A 22553-nucleotide genomic window follows, 5' to 3' on the forward strand; every position below is an offset into this window, starting at 1 on the left:
CCCAGCTTGCCTCACACAATTCAGACTTGCCAGCCCCCACAATCACATAATCCAATTCCTTGAAATAAATCTCTCTCAGTCTCTCTCTCTCTCCACACACACACACACACACACACACACACACACCCATACTGGTTCTGTCTCTGGGGAACCTGATGAATAGAATGGCAGTCCCTTATTGCTCACCAGCTCTGAGAGACTGAATATACAAATAGGCAATGGATAGATCATATATGTAAGAACAGAAATTTGACCTACAATCCACAATAACCTCCTCAGAAAATCAACCCCTTATCTACAATAAACAACCCAGGAAGCCAGCTGCTATCAGGCAGACTTGTGGGGAAACCTGATTGCTATCTCTAGTGATAATCCAGGAAGCTAAATGGTAACTTCTGTAATAATAATTTAGTTTCTCATCCACATCAACAGATACTAAAATTTCTACCCTTCCTTATGTTCTGCTTTTCGTTTGAGTCTGACAAAAAGCTAATGACAGTAGCTGACCCCCTTGCAAGTTTAAAATAAGTAGCTTTTGCCTTTCTCATGTAAATGTCTTTTGTTTATTGCCACAGCACGAAGGTACTGAGATGGCAAAAAATCAAGTCTGCCAGAAACCACAGTGGGACATAACTAGCCTCAAAATGCTGCTGCCTATAAAGAGAATTTTTTACAAACTTTATACATATAATTGAGAATATGGACAGTATGTAAGAATATGTATTTTAATGTATTTTCCTCCTAGCCAGCACTATCATTAATCAAGTTCAATGACAGGCTTTTTTAACTGTAACAGGTGGTGATGGCAAACATGACTGAAGTCTTTAGAATAAACAATTTAAAAAATCTAACTGGCTTTGACTTACTGACAATAACTTGATGATTATGCACTTAACTATGAAAGATTTTAAGTGTTTCTTCCTTTAGCCTCAACAAATTTACATTTCAGATAAACATATAAAACATAATATTTCTATCTGTAAAAGTGGCTTTTCACCTGCCACGTACAGATTTTATAACTAATTTGCAAACACTAAGATTTGGGCATCAAATTTACATAACTGAATTTATAAATATCAACATCAGTGGCTGAGATCTCTGAGAATTGGGAATTAAAAGGGCCCAGGAATAAAAATTAATACCACATAATATAGGAATATCACAATAGGATGCATTTGATAATAAGATTTTTTTTTTAAATAGTTAAGTACAACCTTAAATCAGTAGAATTTCACAGTAGATGTTTCAAATATTTTATTTTTGGCTTATGGTAATTAAGTGTAAACCACTGCCTTGAGTGCTGCTTTCAGCAATATAACAAAAATCACTCTTGATTTAACAATAATTTAAATTCCTCAGAAAACATCAAAAATGAATCACCACTATATTGAAAACACGATCAATATAAATCTTAAGCTTGAAAAACCAATACAATCCCCAGTAGAAGCATAAATCTCACCTCCTTCTGAGGTAAATGTACACCAAAATTAACAAAAAGAAGTTAACAGAATTGACCAGTCAATTACAATAAGGGAAAGAAGAAACTGTTTTTAAAAGCGATGATTCCCTGGAAGATTGCAGCTGTGAAAGGGTAATGAGGTGCCTTAAAATCTTCACTTGAAAAATCTGTGAAGGCTCGTTAATGGTCCATCAAATTATCAGAAGATTTGATCTTCTCAGGAAGCAAATTCTAAAAGCAGTGCTGGAATGCTAGTTGTGACTTGCAGTTGGAGGGTGCTGTATTAACAGTGCACAAGAAAAATACGTTATTAAACGTTCAGGCAAAGACTTCACCACCCAAGAATCCTCTTCTGAAGATGACCATCTTTTAAATGTGCACTTCGACTGAGTTCCCTGTGCATTTATACACCCTGCCTATCGTAGCGAGGGAAGAGGAAACCTTTGCAGTTCAGTGAGGCTACTCCATAATTATAAGGCCCCCTGCTCCCAAGATGAAGCACACACACTAAAATAAAGCTTACTGCGGCTTTCAAAGCTTGGTCGAGATCTTCCAGTAGGTCTTGTTTATCCTCTAAGCCAACAGAGAGTCGAATCAATGTGTCACTAATTCCAAGGACTTCTCTGTCACTCTTAGGTACTGACGCATGGGTCATGATTGCCCTGGAAGAAAAAGCAACCAAATTTTTGATCACTATATTGTACCAGTGGAGGCATGTTTCTATCTCATAAATTGCAATTATCTTCAAAATTTTTCTACTCTAAATATCAAATGCTTCACACACCTGTAAATTTTCATAGGCAAATAAATTTTTCAATTGTGAAAATTATCTCTTCTAGTCATGATTTTAAAAAAAAAACCAAGATCTTGTATATTTTTTATACCATCGGGAAGGTATACTCAGTCGGACAGTGGAGGTGCCAGTCAAGGCATCCCCAGGCAGGAGGGCAAGAGACAGCCTCCGGTGTGTGGACTCTAACACCAGCCTGAATGAGGCCCTGGCCGGAAGTCATACACCCTATGACCAACCAGCTGGAATTACAGGACACCTCCTGGACCAAAAGCTGGCCAGAATTAACTCTCTCTGGTTTGAAGGATCAATCCAGAACTGGACCTCCTGAGGCAGATCAGGGAAAGACAAGCCAGGATCACCAGTAGCAATCATGAAGCACTAGGAATTCCAGCACCATCTAGCAACTCATTGTCATCATCAACAAGTGTAAGGCTAAAGCACCTACTGCAGCAAGACTTGGAAAACCAAGAAGAATGATACTTGCTTTACCCTAGATAGCAAAGCAGGAGATAAACACTACAGCGAGTGACAAAACAGAATAGTCTACAGTGGATATCAAACAAGTACGGACAGTAGGAATGGCTGGGCGGAGTTTAGAGCAGGGAGAAATCTCTGCAGGCTGAGCCATCGTGGCAAAGAGGCTGACTGAGCACTAAGATGTACACTGCCACCAATGCTTATCCTTCCTTTCCCTCCCACCATCAGAAGGCAAGCCTAATTGCCTTCTCTTAACTCACTTCAGGCCCATGGGAAGAAAATGATAGTTGTGCTCAAAGTAAATGAACATCTTCCTTTATCACTCTAATGAAGTTTTACGCACAGATGTCCTCCTTGAAATGTTCTGCCTTTTAAGGCTCTTAGTTCCTTAACAGAGACTGAATGCATTGAAACAAGAACTTTAGCCTCTGAGACCAATAGACTTGGGTATGAATCTCAGCCCTTCCACATACTGACTGTGTGGGCTTGTAAAAGTTACCTGTGCTCAGAATTGATTTCCTCATCTGAAATAACAATAGCAGTCATTTATTGTACATTTACCATGAGGCAGGTGCTCAACTAAATCATTTATGTGCACTAATTCATATTTTTAAATGGATAAAAACTGGACACAACACCTATCTCAAAAGTCTGTCACAGTCATTGATGGAAGGAACATTTATGATGCACTTACAAGTACCTGGAATGTAGTAGATGCTCAATAAGAAACAGTAATTCATAATAGTAGTTAACATGTATTGAGTACTTAATATGGATCGAGGCATTAGCTTACAGATTTCTTTCCCTCAAGGTTCTTACAACTTAAGAGCTGCATACAGCATTATCCACATTTCACAACTGAGGAAACTGAGATTGAGAGAGGATAAGTACCTTCTCTAAGGCCACCAGGTTAACACGTGTTGTTAGGCTCGGAGACCAGAGTACACGTTGGCTCTGCTCCCTCCACCCTGATTGCAGTGCTGCGCTGGTTGCAGCACTGTTGAGAGACACAGAGTGAGGCTGATAGAACAGACAAGCCCTGACCTACATTTACTCTCCCACTGGCACTGGGGGTATAGCCTAGCTGGAGGGCCTGCGGGCCACGCAACTTTCAACCAAATCTCTAAATAAATCAGGCCAGGTCTATTTTTAAGAGAGCCTTAAAGTAATACACATTTCATTACTATGAAAAATAAACCAATTTCATATGCTGAGTGTGCCCTCTTGTGCATCCAGACTTACTAGCAAGCATCTTCCTAAAAGACTAACAAAAACCCTCTGTGGGTTATCTTGATTATTTGAATCACTATTTGGACATCATATTTTTTTTAACTTTATGAAATGACTCTGCCTCTCCCCATAAACTACAAACTACTATGAGAGGGCAGGAAATGTGCCTAATTTTTGGTAAACCCTGACATTCCTCAGCACATTGTCATTCCAGAAATGTTCATGAAAATTAAAACACAGGAACACACAATGCATTTAATATGGTTGAAAATTACTAGGTAATAATACTGATTTATGCCTATAATAATTATAATATATGGGCATAGAAACATAATGTAAAATCAGGATGTAACTAAGGAATGTTTGCTGGAACAGGTAATCAATAAATAATAATCACTATGTTAATTATTAATGCCAATGTATAGATGGAAAAATTGAAGCTCAAAAGTTAAGTGATTGATGGAACGAGGTCTCAAATCCAGATCCAGGCTGCTTTAACCTCCCCCACCTCACTGTTTCTGATGCAAAGCCTCAAGAATGAAGTTGCTAACATATTCGTGTATGACATTTGAGTAATCAGCAAGACTTTCTGAATCTTTGTTCCTTTGTCTATAAGATAAGCTGTTGGATGGACTACATATTAGGCTGCTTTGTGTTCTAATATCCTCCAGTACTTTGATAAAATTAGATGATTTGGTGGGGTCAGGTAGTGAAGGACCAGCAATATTAAGTTAGATTGGGGGTTTATCTTGCAGACAACATGGAGCCATTCAAGGTTTACCCCACAGAGAACAGAAAATAAACAGACTTCACGGTAACTAGTAGAGCCTTCCTCTGACAAATGAGCATATAGAGGTGTTTTATCAGAAACACATTCTGTTTCCCTGGGAGCCTTGAACAGCCCTTCCAGTACAAAGTCTCCAACCTCCCTTCCAGGGCAGAGTAGAGCAGAACAAGTAGCCCTGGGTCAGAGGTCAGAGAATTAACTGCTGGAATCTCCTTCAGGCAAATAAGGAAAAAGCAAAATTTGGGAGGACACAGCTTTCTGATTAGCAGCCCCCATTAGATTTCATCAGGATCTCCATTCTATTGAGTTAGAGTCCATTCCAATTTCATAGTAAGGTGCTGCTGTTACTGCTAAATATCTTGAATTATCCCTGATTTTATCCTATGCCTATTCTAAACAATCATTCAAGTTGAAATCAAAGTTAAAATACCGAGAAAAACAGAAATATACTTACGGAAGCTCAGCAAGACTTTCATATCCTCCCAAGCTCTCAGCCAGAGTAAATAACTATGGCAAAGAAAACACTCATTTAGGTCTTCCACAGAAACAAAAATACGAAAATCTAAAAATAAATTTTTTAAATAAAGTGACCCTGGCACGGGGGATGGGAAATGGCGGCAATTATGAATAAACTGCAAATTGGGTAAAACACTTGGAGGAAAAAACGAGAATAAAATCCATAACGATGATTTAAGCAATTAGACATATTATGTAACTTCTAAAGCATTAAGTTTATCAGAGTGACCCTTCTATACCTTCCTTATTTGACCTCATACTTAAATAATATTTAACCTGAGCACTAAAACCTCAGAATTATTACATAAGAGACCTACCTCTGTGGTTACTCTTTAAATAAAAGTCTCTTAATGTCTATCAAGTTATAAAGGCTTACTTGTTAATATGTATCACTTATTAAATTAATACATCTACTTAACTCTTTCCTGGATAGAAGGGAAAAAAACTCAGTTGTATTTAGTGTTATAGTCTCATAAAATTTTACAGATGTATTAAAAATTACTCTCAAAACTGTGTTAAATAAAGTATACACTATTATATTTCTGATTTTAGAAGTAGACAAATTTTAGAACCAGGAGGACTTTCACTAATCTAGCAGCATCCTTTTCTTTAGATTTATAGTATTTAAAACTCAGTCTTTTGGGGGGGAGGGTATAGCTCAGTGGCAGAGTGCATGCTTAGCATGCATGAGATCTTGGGTTCACTCCCCAGCACCTCCATTAAAATAAATAAATAAATAAACTTGATTATCTCCCCTCCCCTCCAAATAACATGAAAAATAATTGACTCAATTAATTAATTAATTAAATGGATAAAACTCAGAGTCTTAAATACATTATTGCATGAGCTCAACGCCAGCCCAGGGTATGGAGTTACACAGGCCTCTCTCGCAGGGCCCCTGAGAGCCTCCTGCCTCTGTGAACTTAGACAAAAGCCTCCTTTCCCTCACTCCAGGCAGATGCAGCCTGGGAGGCACAGGGTTTAGAAAGCCATTCCTAGGCTAGATTTCAGAACAGCCTCTTTAGGCAGTGCACTGACCACACACTACTGAGGCTTCACATAATATTTATCATTTGAAGAGGTGGTTCACTTTTCAATAAATTTAAAAAACCAATGCTTTACAGCATTCTGCCTCTCTCAAACTGATGGCAGTGTCTGGAGAGTTAAGTAAGTGAGCATACTCAGATAGCTGCCACTGCACCTGTTTTTTTTAAGTCATTTTCCAACCCAATGCATTTCATGACCTTTCATGGCTTGTGGGTGTGACCTGTAGGTACAAAAGCCTTAATCTGAGTTGGGTGGAAGTGAGAAATAATGAATATAATAATGCTATAAGAAGGGCTTAATGTCTACAATTTAAAAACCTATTTTGAACTTTTACCTTTATGTTCTTAAGGAAAGTTTCAGCATGCTGAAGGGTGCCCTTGATATAGAAGGTGACCATCCCTGGGCAACCTGTGCACTGACGCTTTGCCAGCTCATGCTGAGGATGGGAAGGCAGCCCTGTAATCATAAGGTATAATGGAAGTCTTGTTTTAGAGTCACACATATACACTCAGAACAACAACAACAAAAATCACCATTCTCTTAAGTAAACTGCAAATAAGCCTAATAATGAGCTTTATGCCATTTTCACATCTGACCTCTTGTTCTGGCCCCTGCCCATCTCTCTAGCTTCATTTTGACTTATCTTTTCTAGCCTCTCCATGCTCTAGTGAAGCCAGTTTTCTTTACACCAGTGGTACCACACTCAACTTTTGTACATGGTGTTCCTTTAACCTGGAATAGTCTCCCCTCTGACTGCCCTCTTCCCTCTGTTAAATATATCCTCTGTAATTTCCTGCTCAATATCTGTCTTATCCATCAGACTAGCTCCACGAGGAGAAAGCTATCTCTTTTGTTAATTAATTGGATCCCAGTTCCTAGTAAAAAGCCTGGCCCACAGTTGGCAATTGATAAACATGTACTGAAAAAATCTGAAGTGCCTCATCCATACCCTCTCTTAACCAAAGCTACCCATTCTTCAGTGCACAGCCCAAAATGTTCCTCCCCCTCTTCGTTCAAAATACACTCCAGTCAACAGCTCTTTACCTAGTGTACATATTAGGGCATTTAATCTCATGTACTTTTGCCTTGATTTATCCAAATTCCTTGAGAGCAGGGGTCAAACCTAATTCTCCTGTACACCCCAAGACTATATGGCTGCATATCTTCAAAGAGTTTAAAATAACTATTTACTTAAAACTACCACAATTTAAAAGATGGTGAAATAAGTTCAAAGAGTAGCATGTAAGTGCTAACTCTGTATGAGCATTTCTAGATGTGAGAGGTGAAGGAATTAAAAAAACAAACAAACAAACAAAAAACCAAGTATGAGAGCTTCCAGGGAAGTTTCAGCTAGGTAAGTATCAAGTCTTAATCCACAGCAGATAAAAGTTAGAGCTAGTGCAAAATAGCAGATTGATAAGATTATAAGCAAATCAACTGGAAAGTACAAGTTTACGATCCTGGAATAGGTATACACAAACCTTCACGCTAAAGACCATCACAGGAACATCTAATATGTAATTTCTTAATATTTAAGCATCCACTAGACCATAGGCAACACTAAGCCAAAGACTACATCTATCTTCTTTACCATCAAACCCATCAAAAAGCCTGACACACAGCAGTGTTCAATGATAAGTGAACAACATAAAAATAGACAAAAGCACCTAACGTAGAAATAAAGTTACACAAACAGGATGCTTAGGATAACTCTTAAAATCCTAGTGTAAACACATGTGCTTAGAAAGCAGGTTGACATACCAGGATAAATAACCTTTTCTACCCGAGGATCCAATTCTAAAAATTGAGCAACTGCCATTCCATTTTCAAAATGCTTCTCCATGCGGATCTGTAGTGTCTTCAGACCTCGAATGCAGAGGTAACAGTCAACAGGAGATGGAACAGCTCCGAGAGCTGCGAAATGAGCATGTCCCAGGTTAGTCTGAAGGTGAGGAGGGACCCAGAAAAGTCTCTCACCACTCTTTTTCATTACAGTGACTCCGAGAAGCTAGTACAAAGCCCAATCTTTGACTTTTAGTGGGAAAAATTAATACATCAAATTAGAAGCGTGAGAACGAAGCATAAAACATGTTTACGGAAATGGGCTTTAAAATGGGAGAGGAAATGAACATCCAGAAAACCAAGTACAAACACAGTGATATGAACTTTCCAATATGAGCACAGATAGCCCTGTGGTTTTAATGAAATGACATAATGCACATAGTTTAATCTTGTATTTCTTTGAAGAAGTATTATAACATATACAGAAAAACAGCAGTTCAGCTCCTCTTATTACTGAATATTCTGCCAACATCTTATTTAGCTTTTGTCTAAAGCAGCCTGTGATTTCCCATGTCTCCAGGATACGTATCTCATTCCTTCTTTTTATAAATGAAAGGAATTTATGAAGCAGTAAATTTTGGTTTCCTTCCTCAGTGCCCCCTTTTATTACTTTAACAATCACAGTGGTTAAATTGCAGCTCTTTAAACAAACCCTTAGCTATACCTGAGGTAACTAAACAATCTAGACAGAAAACAGATGTTTAGACATCTGTTGAAAAATATAACTTTATATCTTAAGTGCTATTTAAAATTAACCACCATTCCAGATATAAAAGGCATAGTATTAGAAAGCCATCATCATTCCAAATGTTAAAAAAAAAATTCTTTAAGTCTTAAAACTAAAAAAGTCATTTGGGCTTTACCAAAATATTATCAAAATTAACATGGATTTGAAAAATAATAAAACTTGTTCCTTGGTAAAGTTGTAAAGCTGTGTTATTTTATACTTGTATTTTTATAATCCAATTTTTCTACTTTTCCCTCTATTTCTCATTTCCTCCTAAATTAGTAGAATGCTATTACTTCACAACATTTAGTGGAAACACAAATACCAAATATAGCCACTTTGAGAGCAGAAAGGGAAATTCAGGCTTTTGAATACTTACAATTTTGTAAGAAACGGAGCCTATCATGAAGGCTCTCAGAATTAAGTGACACTAACCCCATCACAACATCACTGTGGCCTAAAAAAATAAAAACAAAATAAAACAAAACAAAAAAATATAGAATACCTTTAGGTTAAAAATAATGTATGTTTATTTCTCATTTTATAATTTCTAAAATGTGACTTTCAGTTGAAAAAACTCCTGGGAAAAAGCCCTATAGAATAAGTTTAAGGACACTTTATTCAATTTGATAGTAGCAAAAAGTGTACTTAAAACAATAAAATTAAAATCATATAAAAATGACACTTTTTAAGCTGTCAGCAAGATAAAATTATAGCCTTTTAAAGTAAATTTTAACCCTCTTCTGATAAATCATGAGCATAGTTTTGTCTGCTATAAATGAAATGCCATATTTAACCTAATAACTTAATCAAAGTATAACTGTCTTACTTTCTATAGGAGTCACAGAGAAAACTCAAATAACAGCAGAAGAAAAGAGATCCAAATTCCAAGCCTTATGCTACTTTCATCTTTCCATGGAAACGAACACTCAAAGCGTAGACTGTGCATGTCTTACCGTTCATATATTTTGTTGCTGAATACATACAAATATCAGCTCCCAGAGCCAACGGCCGCTGAAAGGAATAGAAGGTTTGTATTTGAAACGGGAAATCACTTGAAAATATGCTTCATAACTGGCCTATTTGCTCCTGTAAAATCCATTCTTTTCTAACTTTTCTAAAATATGTATATACTTTAAAAGTTTCCAGTTATCCGGGATATTACCTTTCCCTTTCCTCCCTCCCACCAAAATAAAAATACAAAGTATTCGACCCCGTATTCAACCCAAAGGCACTTATTTTCTAGAAATAGCAGACAAGCCCAGGTCAACAAGTCTTCTGAACTTGTTTCTTCAGAGCAATTGCTGACTGGCCCCTAAACTTATTACCTACAACAGAGATCTTGGCATTTTATGACTCAGTAAATGCATAGAATAGTTGACATAAACTGTCAGCAATTGCTATGTCAAGTAATAAAACATTTGCTTCAATTTTTAATCATTAAAATATTACAATGTATCTTGTGATTACTCATTCGATTTGTCATGATCTTGACTCAGTTACTCTTTATTTATACTAGTTTTGTCAAGTGTAAAATTACTCATAAAGAAATCTGTTTCTACTGGTTTCCATCACCCAATTTTCCTGAAGAGTAATCCTTTAGTGTTAAACGTCTTTGTTTACAGTGAGAATTAAAGTTATAATCAACTTACTCACTAAACAATACAACATCAACATCTTTCCATTTACATTTTCTTTAAAATAAATTGCGTGTGTGCATGTGTGTGTGAGAGAGAGAGAGAATGCGTGTTTAACCTCACTAACTGGGGGTTATGGGGCTTTTCATTTAGAGTTTCAAAAATAGGATGTTTTAAGTAAGGCATTGTTCAAAGCACTCTCTACATCTCTCTAAAGTTATGGGTCAAACCAGATGATGTGTAAGGTCTCTTCCAGTGCCAACATTCTATAAACTCTATGGTCAGAAGGACAAATAAAAACCAGTAGCAACTATTGACCTCATAAGGCACAGAGAACCATGTTAAACACTTTCCAAAACTCAGTGAAGCACTGTTCAAAATGTATTACCTAACTAATTCAACAAAATCCAATTGTACAGATGGGGAAAAAGGACTAAGGAAAATAAAACAGGTCACTCAGATTAAAAAAATGGGGGAGTCAGGACTCACACCCAGGATTCAGAGGTTCTAATCTGAAACCTTATGCTGATATGTCCATTTTGCCTTTTGTGAGACTTATAGAAAATCCAGAAGACAAAAAGCAGGGAAGAAAGGCTACATCCAGTTTTCATGAGGTTAAAACAATGAGATACCCTTTTCAGAAGATTTGCTTTGTGGAACCAATGCATGTGGTTGCCTAGGGACAATGTAATTCTGATTAATTCGACTGGAATGAATCCAGATTGAAATGAAGCAAACTGCAGTCCCTGGCGTGAGGAATGTGATGTGGGCTTCAGAAAGGTAGAAAAACTGGATCTATTGTAGTGACAGTAATAGGAGAAAAAGGGCCCGGCCTGATGAGTAACCTGGGCAGGCCCAGGCTAAATCAGTCCCCGCGATCTCTTTGGGAATATGCAGGACTCGCTATGACTCAGCTAGAGCAACTTCACACTGAACCAGCTGGCCTGCTGAAGGGGTAACTGGGGGTAAGGAGTTGGGATAAAGACTCCACGGGTGAAAATCACCAGGGACAAACAGATGATGCCAGGAGATTGTCACTTGCAAACAGACTGCTTCACCTGACATAAGAAGCAGCCAAAGATTCAGCATGAGCCCGAGGCAGACAGCTCATCTAACTGCAGTGTAGCCAGGAAATGTGTTCCAGGAAAGGGAAATGCAACATGGTAGTGCCTTCTGAATAAAATGGAGGAGAGTGAAGACCGGTTTGTGTAAGCTCTCAGAGAGCTGGCCACTCACAGGGAAGCAGCAGCCTGGGCCAACTTCAGGGACTCGGAACAGAAGAGGGGGAAGTAAACAGGTGAGCTTGCAAACATCTGCCTAACTGAAGAGCTGGAGAAAGTGAGCCGGGGTTTCAGGAACCGCAGAATAAAGGTGAACTACAAGAAGTGTTATAAGAATGACCACAAGGTACAGACAGGAAGGAAGGGCGGGGAGACGGTAACTCCTAACAGGGAAGGGAAACACAGTTAGGCTACTCATTGGAAAGAGAAGAACGTGGGGGGAAAGGCAGACAACTAGTCAACCATAGAGAGATCCCAAGGTGATCTACCAAAAGGAGCAAAACAGAAAGGAAGAAGAGCCCGGGAAAAAGAGTAGGAGCAAAATGGAAAGGGAATGGAGGATGAGACGGAGGGTTTGAGTGGGGAAGACATGTATGTAGAGGGGTAGGCAGGAAAATAGTTTAAGAGGAGCTGTACTTACACACACAATGTGAAACATGGGGTAGGAATTCATGGTACCAATAAGGTAAAGATACAGAGGGCCAGGCACGGTCTATGAAGCACCGAGGGAAGACAAACTAGGAAGAAGGAAGAAAATGGAGAAATAATATGTGCAATACACATCACTGAGACATCACTGATACAGCTTTTCTTTTCCTTTTATTTGGAAGGTTAGCCAGATATATATGTATGTATATATGTATATGTATATATACACATATGTATATATATATATACACACATACATACATATATATACAGACAGAGAGGGAAGGGGAGAGGGAGAGAGGGGGAGAGAGAGACTAAAAATAAGATAACTTTAGCCAGGTTTCAATATATTAAAACAACACTTAAAACACACGAAGTCCCATACAAGATATTATCCTAGGGTTGAAAAGATATTAACTAATGGTAGAAAAAAAATCCAATTTTAATTCTTTGTCTAATCAATAATTATGATTAGATTTCATGAGTTTGTTCATTAATGTAAAGTAAGTAAGTCCTTCCTTTCCTAATTACAGGTATCTGTGTAGTCTACTCATCATGCCAAAAAAATCATTTTCGCTTACCTGGAAATACGCCGACATAAAAGTATTATCCACGACCATAATAATGTCTCCATGTTTATGGACAATATGAGCACAGGCTTCAATGTCAATCATCTTCAAGTTAGGGTTTGTGGGAGTTTCAATCCAAACAAGCTATAACAATTCAGTAAATGACAATAGTTTGTAAAACATACAGTGTACTAACATACATCTCATATATTGTAACCATCTGGGAGGCGACATTGAAAGACCATGGACGACAAAGTTTAAAGTTTTCAGTCTGAATCCTAACCCCCATGAACTTCTAAGAGGTCATAGCTAAGGAACTAACCCTCTGTATTCCCCCAATTTTTCATCTATACAATAAGATTGATAATATTTACCTTACACAGCTGTTGTAAAGATCAAATGAGATAGTGTACATAGAAGCAGAAAAGTGTTCAAGTTAATCATTATAATTATTTTCCACTAAAAAGGGGATGAATTCCAAAGACATAGTTCAATGTCTGGGAATTTTGCTCTCAAGGATAAATAACACAGATTGCCTAAGGTTACATTCTGGAATTTTCATTAAAGAGAACTATCCCTATGATGCCAAAAACATCCTGAATAGTAACTTAAATGCTGCCAGATGCACTGGAAACCACAAAATAAGTCCCCAGAACTTGAAGAAGAGCATGGGTTTCAGAGTGAGGAAGAGCAATGATACACACAACAGAAAACCTGGCCACAGCTCATTTAAGAAAGAGACAATATCAGGGGGAGGGTATAGCTCATTGGTAGGGTGTCTGCTGAGCATGCACAAGGTCCTGGGTTCAATCCCCAGTACCTCCACTAAGAAAGAAAGAAAGAAAATAAACCTAATTACCTTCCCCCTCCAAAACTACCCCCCTAAAAAAAAAAAAGAAAGAAAGAGACAATATCATAATTATCTGTCTCCCAAAACCTAGCACAATCCAGGCACACTGTGGATGTTTGATAGTTACTGAAAAGGCCAAAGAAAAGAATTGTTTGTTAAACCATTGTCCTGAATGACATTATCTACAGCTTTCTTTTTAAAAGGGTTAATCATTCTCTCTTCATTACCTATATAAATGGGCAAGAGATACTGTTTAATACTCTTCCTACTCCAGAGTTTTACTGTAGAAAAGATAAGGTAGTTAAAAAAAATGCATATTCTACAAGAACAGAACTATTTAAGAAACTAAAAAAAGTATTCCTGGGTAAGAACGTTTCCCATTCACTACAACAACAACAACAACAATTAAAATTAAAATAAGTAAATAAATACAAAGTAGACTTTATATGGATTTTAAAAATCGACTTCAAATGATGAAGCAGATATTTCAGGGAGAAAAATGTACTAAGTTGGTAAAAAGCCACTACATGAAGTTCTGTTGACAAGAATTAATGTACTCACAAGCTGCTTTCTTCCCTTAGAAAGACTCAGATCAGCTATTTTAATATCTTTTCTCCCAAGCAAGATTAAAAAAGAAAAAAAAAAAAGAAAAACAAGTTCCTTTGAAAACAGACCTTAATCACTCAAAGCTCACTCTGTTGTTAATCTTCAAAGTAATTATTTGTGTGAGAAAAGGGTTTAACTTTTTAGCATTCACTGCAACATAATCTTAAGTACAATTCAAACCTTTTAATCATTAGCAAAAAGTTGGAAAAGGCTGACTTATAAAAGACACTGGTCTTTCTTTTACCCATGCAGAATTTCAATGAGGTCTCAAGAAAGAATATCACATATGCCATTCACTCCGGCACAAAACACTTCCAGTGGCACACAAGCTTCCCAGGACGGAGGCTAAGGATTGCTTGTGGCCCATTCTCTACCTCTATTATTTTGCTGAAATAATCCTTAGAACCCTTAAAACTGTGCTAAGTGTTTAGGGATTTGTAAGCTTTCTTTTCTGAAACCCAATCTCTGTGATGACTTTTGTTACCAGTACTAGCTTGGTAAAGCAGTTAAGAATTGTGTGCTTTTGCCGACATATTTTTTAACAGTTATCACATATTGGGCACTGTAATAGGCATTTCATATGTCTTATCGCACTTATTTCACACCTTTTTATAAAGCAGGTGCAATTATTCCCATCTTGCAGATGAAAAAATTGAGACCTTGGTTAAATAACTTCCCCCCAATACTATACTAACTGTGATACAGAATTAGAATCTGAATCCCACTACAGAATACATGTGCCAAACCATTACGTTATAAAACTCAGAAGAAGCCAGAGCTATCTTTCCCTTGATGGTTTCCACTGACTTCGAGTAAAAATTTGTTACTCAGATTTAAGTTATATCCACAAGTAAACAGAAATTATTAAAACAAAACATCATAGGGAAAAAGACAAAACTGAAAGCTGACTGATTTACCTTGGTTTCTGGTGTAATAGCTGCTTCTAGCAATTTGGTTTTGGAACAATCAACAAAAGAAATTTTTAATCCAAATTCAGTTGCCACCTGCCTGAAGTACCTGTTTGTACCTGAGGCAGAAGAAAATCAGACAAAATGGAAAGAACATTGTATTAAGAAATATTCATTCCTTACAGGTATAAACACTTAAAAAATATAAGGAAGTGTCAATCACCGATAAAGAAGAAACTAAAAGCAATTCTACTTTTTTGAATAGTGTAACTATTTTGTATACTAAAAAACATAAGGCTTAAATTTTAAACTGAAAGTTAAAGAGTCAAATAAAATACACTTGATACCCACACCAAGTGGCATGGAGCAGAAAATGTTTCTTCAAACACACTGTCTCTCTTCTTTAAACATTAAGTGGCATGCTCCCTAAAACATCAATATCTTTAACAATTTCTTCCTAGTACTCAAATCTAACATAAATGAACCAATGTCAGTAAAATGTTCAGAATAAATTTTCCATCTGATTATACTTTGATAATAGAAAAGAATTGGTTATTATTTTTTGTACTTTCTCAATCATTTTGCTATGTGGTTCTGAAAGCTTTAATAAATGAGACAACAGAAATCAAACTACTAGAGGTGTATAGTGAAAGAAGATAAATCATTCAACTTTGAATAGTTTCTTTTATAAATACTGTTCTGGACTTGATGTTTATATATGATTTAGAGAAAAATTTGCTGTTATTGATAATGAACCAAAAAAGCAAAAACAATTCCGTCATCAAAGATATACTGGACTTTTGGTAGACTGACCCTCAGTAATACAAGATTGAGGAAGATTGTAAAGAATTGTTAAAAATTAACAGCAATTTTTAAGATTTTGTACCTGTGTTTGCCAAGAGGTTTTTATAAAGCATTTAATAGTAACTAAAGGTTTGATTTTTCCGTAATTTCAAAACAACAAACTGTAATAGGGACCTATGATAAAATACAAAAAATTTTGCAAATTCCTGAGAGGGATAAAATGATCACTAAAAGTAAGTCTCTTCCTTCAAAGAACTTACAAACTTAACTTTTTGTTCAGACAGGAGATGGATAAAATGGTAATAATATTCTAGAAGTCACATTTAATTACTTAGAAGTATTTGAAATATATATATATATATATATATATATCATGCCTTGAAAAGGTAATTAATATCAACAATCCTGGTAACATGATTAACATATTCAGGACCCATTTTATTGTCTTTAAAGTATCAGCCGACACAACACGAACGAGAGAGGTCACCTACCTCCATACACATCATCCATACAAATAATCTGGTCTCCTGCTTTCAAGAGATGGGTGATAGTCACAGTGGCTGCTAAACCAGAAGCAAAGGCCAAACCTAAAGTGAAAACCAAGTTAGAGTAAGTGAAAAGTCAGACCTGTAGGTTAAAAACACCTACAATATTTACTTCCATTATTTTATGTCCTCTCTCTGTGGATAAAAGGACAACCATCACTACTGGTCACCAGAAATCCCCTGATTAACACCATTACAAAATCTCCCTTTCTATTTCAAAGATAAAATATCTTTAAAATAAAAAATATATAATTCTGCTCTAGTTATAACATTCCTCTGAAAAGCTTCAAGGGAGTAATTCTTCACAACATTCTGAGATAAAAGGCCAATTGCCAATTAAATTACAGATTTTTTTCAAATGAAGTACAGTCAGTTATAATGTGTCAATTTCTGGTGTACAGCACAATGTCCCAGTCATGCATATACATATGTATATTTGTTTTCATAATCTTTTTCATTAAAGGTTATTACAAGATATTAAACATAGTTCCCTGTGCTATACAGAAGAAACTTGTTTTTTTTCCAATCTATTTTTATATATAGTGGCTAACATTTGCAAATTTCAAACTCCCAAATTTATTCTTTCCCATCCCCTTTCCCCCAGTAACTATAAGATTGTTTACTATGTCTGTGATAAGTTAGAGTTTAAAAGTATCAAACTCTAAAGAAAATTTCAAATTCTTAAGGAACAGAGCTAAGATGATTCATTCATTAACCATATGGATATGCAACTGAGCAAATGTTTTAACAAAACTCAAAATGAGACCTGACGTGTCTAATAAATTTAATAAATTTTATTTTTAAAAAATTTTTAATGTGGATTCTCTTTTAAACAAATGTGATCCTGAATCTTTTGTTATTGAACAAAAATAATGAAATTGAATAATTTTTTTAAAAAACTGGCCTTGTGCAAATTACACACCGTAAAAGAAAATATCCTGACAAAATCACCTTGACAAAAATCACCTGTGACTAGTAGAATCCAATTAACTTGGAAATGTCATTCTCAGAAAAGTTGAAGTTGGCTTTACAGTTCCCTACTAGGCAAATCTGTGGTCCAAAAATGAATTCATACAGAATGCTAACCCTTACCACCAGTTAAAAAACACCATGTTTTCTGGAGCCCACTTGAAAAAAGTGTCTGGCATATGAACCCTCGGCCTTTATACTTCCTGTGGGAAATAATGTTCCCCATGCAGTACTAAATTTCACGTTTAGTGAAAAAAAAAAAAAAAAAAATCCCCTCATCCAGAACAAAAGAACCCACTCCGCACCCCTGCAAAGTCCCAAACAAACCCTAACTCACATTAACATTTCTGATTCCTATACTCTTACTGTGAGAAAACTCTTAAGATTCTTATTTTCTATTCACTATTCTACCCCCACTTAGTATCATTTGTATAAAATATACGAAGATGATTTAACAGCAAATCATTTCCTTCACGGAAAAAAACACAAGATTCTGAGTTAATCCCTAATCTCTGAGAGCACATTGTCAAGGGCACCTGGCTATTGCAAACGTTCCTTGGTGCTGTTCTCAGGCACAAAACAGCAGGTGCATGAACCAAAGTATAGGAAAGTTTATATTCTCACAGGTAGTGTTGTAAAACTTAATTGATTTTTATTTCTCTATACTGACAGCTTCAGATGAAATGTGCATTTACATGAATACTAAATAACAAATTCTGTCATTTTGCCTCTATTCATATTTATTTTCACCTTATAAATTACACATATGCATATTAAGCCATTTGTGGGACCTTGAGCAAATAATTCAGTATCTTCAAAAAATAAGAGTTTTGAACTAGCTAATCCTTACTTCTTTCCAGTTCTACATTCTGTGCCTGTATGCTTTTCTGTCTGGGTGTAAGAATGGAGTCTAGATTTTACACTCTGAAATGAAAATCACTTACAGTACTTAGCTCCATCCAGTGCTGCCACTGCTTTTTCCAAGCAATTCCTGGTGGGATTTCCAGAACGGCTATACTCAAAACCCTGAAGAAAAGAAGTTATAGTTCATCCTAAGAGATTTAAATTTATCATCAGAGTCTTAGCATCGCTATCTCCTCTATGGGTCCATCATACCATAATGACTTTCTGTTATTTATCTATGGCATATCTTGCCATTAGACAGAAGCAATAACAGTGTTGTGGCCATAGTGGTGTGGAGAGGCTTTAAAGTCAGCCAAACTGGGTTAGAATTCTGTGTCTGCCACTTATGAGCTACATGACAATAGGTAAGTTACTTGACAACTCCCAGAGTCAATTTCCATACCTGTAAAAAGGAAATAAAATACTGATATCTAGTTCATAAAGTTGTTGTGAAGATAAAACGAGATAATGTATAATAAGTTCTCTCCTTGAGGCGTGGCATGTGCTAACCACTAGATAAATAATGGTTTTTATTTTTAGCATCATTATTATGTTAGACTCACCTCTACCCATTAATCTAGGGATATGAGGAAATGGGAACCACCTGAACCAACAAAGTAGACATATTTCTAACCTGCATTTCATTTCCCAAAAGTAAGTGATGCAAGTTCTGTTTAGTATCCAACACGAAGCTATGAACAGATCCTACAAACGCTCGAAGCTCAGATTGTGGCTCTGCAAAAGTGACTCAAAAAAGAGAATAATTCTTGGCAAAGTAGCTTCAGACATTACTTTTTTTTAAATTGCATTATATTCCTTTTACATGTATGGCACTGTACTAGCTGTATTCATCCAGTCATTTTATTTCTTTTTATTGAAATATATAGTTGATGCACCATATGACAAAAGCTTCAGGTTTACAACATAGTGATTCACAATTGTTAAAAGTTATATTCCATTTACAGTCATTATAAAATACTTGCTATTTTTCCTGTGTTGTACTATATATCCTTGTAGCTTATTTATTTTATGCATAGTAGTGTGTAGCTCTCAATCTCCTAACCCTACCTTCCCCTCTCCTTTTCCCTCTCCCCATGGTAACCTCTAGTTTGTTCTCTATATCTGAGTCTGCTTCTTTTTTTGTTATATTCACTAGTTTGTTGTATTTTTTAGATTCCACATATAAATGATATTATGTAGTGTTAGTCACTCTCTCTCTGTATCCACTCGTTTTATTTAATCTTCACAATCTGCTCTGAAGCAAGGAAAGTTAAATCTTCTAGGGAGTGTCAGAGCCAGAATTCAAAGCCAGGATTTCTCTGAAACACAGACTAAAATTCCCCTGTCTAATGTTCTCCCTTTGCCTCATACAGCACATAACAAAACACAACCACTCTTTACGCCTTTGTTTCTGATTCAGGAGCCCCCAGTATCAGTAATTTTATTTTAAGTTTTGTTGCCTGTTTGTTTCCTTGTTTTTGACATACTGAGTAGACATTTTATAGGCTCCAGGATATCCTAACCACTCCCCACCATCATCTTCATGATGGGACCTGTAGCTGTATTCAGACAGGTAAAAAGACTGGATTCATGTGGCTACTGCCACAGAAAGGTAGCCCGTGTCTCTATAAATATTCACTGCAGAGATTTAACTTTGTTGGGGAAGAAAACCTATTTCAGTGGCAAATTCCCACGTTATCACCCATTCAGCGTTTTTCCAAGTGGAACTGGAGAATTAGATGCTTCTCACTCAGCTCCTCAAATTCTCCTTTGTGCTCGTCACTAATTTTTTAAAGGGATTAGGAGGAGTTTGTGGATGTTACCCTCTCTGCTGACTCTCTGAAAACCTTTAGTTATTACTATCATCGCTAAATTAACTTTTGCACTAAATGCAACTACATGTTTGGGCAACTACACATTCACGAAGCCCTACACCAGGAGGAAACTGCATGCTTGGAAGACATGTTGTGTACACATTTTTATTATAAAATAAGGCAGCGAAAAGTATCCTAAACCAGTAGTAGAAATGCCCTTAGAACTCTACCTCACAAAGGGCTACATGGTAAATAATTTTCCTCAACTTATATAACACAACACACTAAAAAGGTTTGAAGTATAATCAAGGTTTTGGGTCTACAAAGTTCATTTAATTATAGTTGACACTTGAACAACTCAGGGGTTAGGGACGCCGACCCTATGCTCAGTCGAAGATCTGTGTTATAACTTGTAGTCGGCCCTCCTTTTCCGTGGTTATGCATCTCTGGATTCAACCAACCGAGGACTGTGTAGCAATGTAGTATTTACTATTGAAAAAAATCCATGTATAAGTAGACCCATGCAGTTCAAATCCCTGTTATTCAAGGGTCAACTGTAATTTCTTCTGAACTTCAACAACTTTTAAATACTCCAAGATCCATCAAGTATTCTACCAAAAAAGAAAAAGCTATCTGATTAACACAAAGGGCTCTTTCACAAACCTCACAAGTCATTCATCTATGACTCTGGGTAGTTCCTTTTCTATAAAAAGTGTATAAAAGTCTATCCTGCCCTCTGACTTGTTTGTTATGAGGCTCAAATGGAAAAAGTGTAAAACTGAACACCACAAAATACCAAACTACTGAACAACTATAATGTATCATACAGCTTAACATATATTTATCAACAATTTACGTGGTAGGTACTATTATTAACCCATTTACAGAAGATCAGTCTGAGGCTTGGATAGTTTAAGTAACTTACCCAAGATCACCCAGCTCAGAAGTGGTGCCAGAATCCAAAACTAGGTCTTCTGACTACATGGTTTATGCTCTTAATCACTAAACCACACTGATGCAATGGGTTAGATTATTATAGCATTATAGCAGTATAGCACAGTGTGTGGTCTACCGCCTAAGAGTGGCTGGGGTCCTACAGCAGACTTGAATCACAGCTCCACCACTTACTAGCCATGTGGCCTTTGACTAGATACTTAACATCCCTAGATCTCAGATTTTTTCATGAGAGAAATAAGAACATAGTTCAGACTAGAATGGTTGTAAGGATTACCTGAGGCAATATATGTAATACATAATACATGTAAGTATGTATCTGGCATATGGTAAGTACTCAATAACTTAATAACTACTAAGAATAATACCGGGAATTAATATCTGTTGGGAATGATTTTGATTCCAGGTGAATTATCAGCCTCAATTATTTTCAACTGACTCCTTACTGTATCTTTATAATTTTTCTTGCTAAAGGTAATTCAAGGAAATTATGACACTCAGTTTTGAACTGTAAACTTGCTAACATCACAGGACCATCAGCCCAAAGCTATATGGCAAGTTGGACAAACTGTTCCTTCCAATCCTGCTTATCAAAATAAATAGAATCACTGTGCCACCCAATACAAAGTTTTACGACAAAGAGGCTTACAGACGTAGTATACATCCTTTCGGGGCGCCTTTCTGATACATAAATTACATCTTACAAATTACTTGAGTGCCTTTTTAATTTATAAGCCATCTCTTTTACCGCCCAACCCTGGACCGCCCCAGACAGACCCAGCTCACCAAGTGCTGGCCAGGAGCCCCTTGCTTGAACGTGGTGGACAGTGAGATGGGGGGCACTAAAGCCTGGGAGGTCCATTGCTCCGGTTCCTGGCCCACATGGATGGCCTGTGTGGCGAAATGTTGGAAGCTAGGCAGGAAACCGCGTGGAGAGGCGTCTTTTTCCTGCATGCTGAGCTTCAAAGGAAGGAAAGAGGAAGAGAGCGAGGAAGATAAAACTAGGAGACTGGGGCGTCAGGGCCTGAAAAAGACACAACTGGGCGAAAGAGAGGTAAAGGAAGGCCACGTAGCCACTCGTACGCGCGCAAAAGCAAGGCTCTGTGACTCTGAGGCTGAGGCTTTATCAGCCGGCCGGGAAGGTTGCGTTCGCCCCGGGCGGAGCCAGCGCGACCCAATGAGCGAAGGCCCCGACGGGGCCCCCGCTCCTCATTGGGCGGCAGCGGAGGCGTTGCCTGGAGCGTCGTCGCCAACCCTCTTCCCGGTGAGGATGTGGAGTGAACCCGGTGTCCCTGTGTCCCCGTGCTGTTGGTCCCCACGGGTGAAATTCCTGAGTCCCGGCCCTGGGGAAGCTGCCGGGCGTCTGTGTGACCTCAAACCGGAGGTTCGCCGGAGACGCGGAAAAAA

The 22553-nt window shown here is 37.2% G+C and overlaps 1 protein-coding gene across 1 annotated transcript; it reads right to left on the minus strand.

Moving 5' to 3' along the window:
- Positions 1-1239: 1239 nt before the first annotated feature.
- CTH (cystathionine gamma-lyase) lies at positions 1240-22266 on the minus strand. The gene is made up of 12 exons (XM_010989026.3): positions 21933-22266; positions 18420-18501; positions 16453-16548; positions 15167-15276; positions 12806-12937; positions 9835-9892; positions 9258-9335; positions 8071-8223; positions 6644-6765; positions 5201-5253; positions 1983-2121; positions 1240-1737 (listed from the first exon to the last, which is right to left on the minus strand). The coding sequence occupies exons 1-12, from the start codon at positions 22098-22100 to the stop codon at positions 1711-1713; spliced, it is 1218 nt and encodes a 405-aa protein (XP_010987328.1). The 5' UTR covers positions 22101-22266; the 3' UTR covers positions 1240-1710.
- Between the last annotated feature and the right edge of the window lie 287 nt (positions 22267-22553).

Source organism: Camelus dromedarius, chromosome 14, assembly GCF_036321535.1.
Source record: "Camelus dromedarius isolate mCamDro1 chromosome 14, mCamDro1.pat, whole genome shotgun sequence".
NCBI classification, from domain to species: domain Eukaryota; kingdom Metazoa; phylum Chordata; class Mammalia; order Artiodactyla; family Camelidae; genus Camelus; species Camelus dromedarius.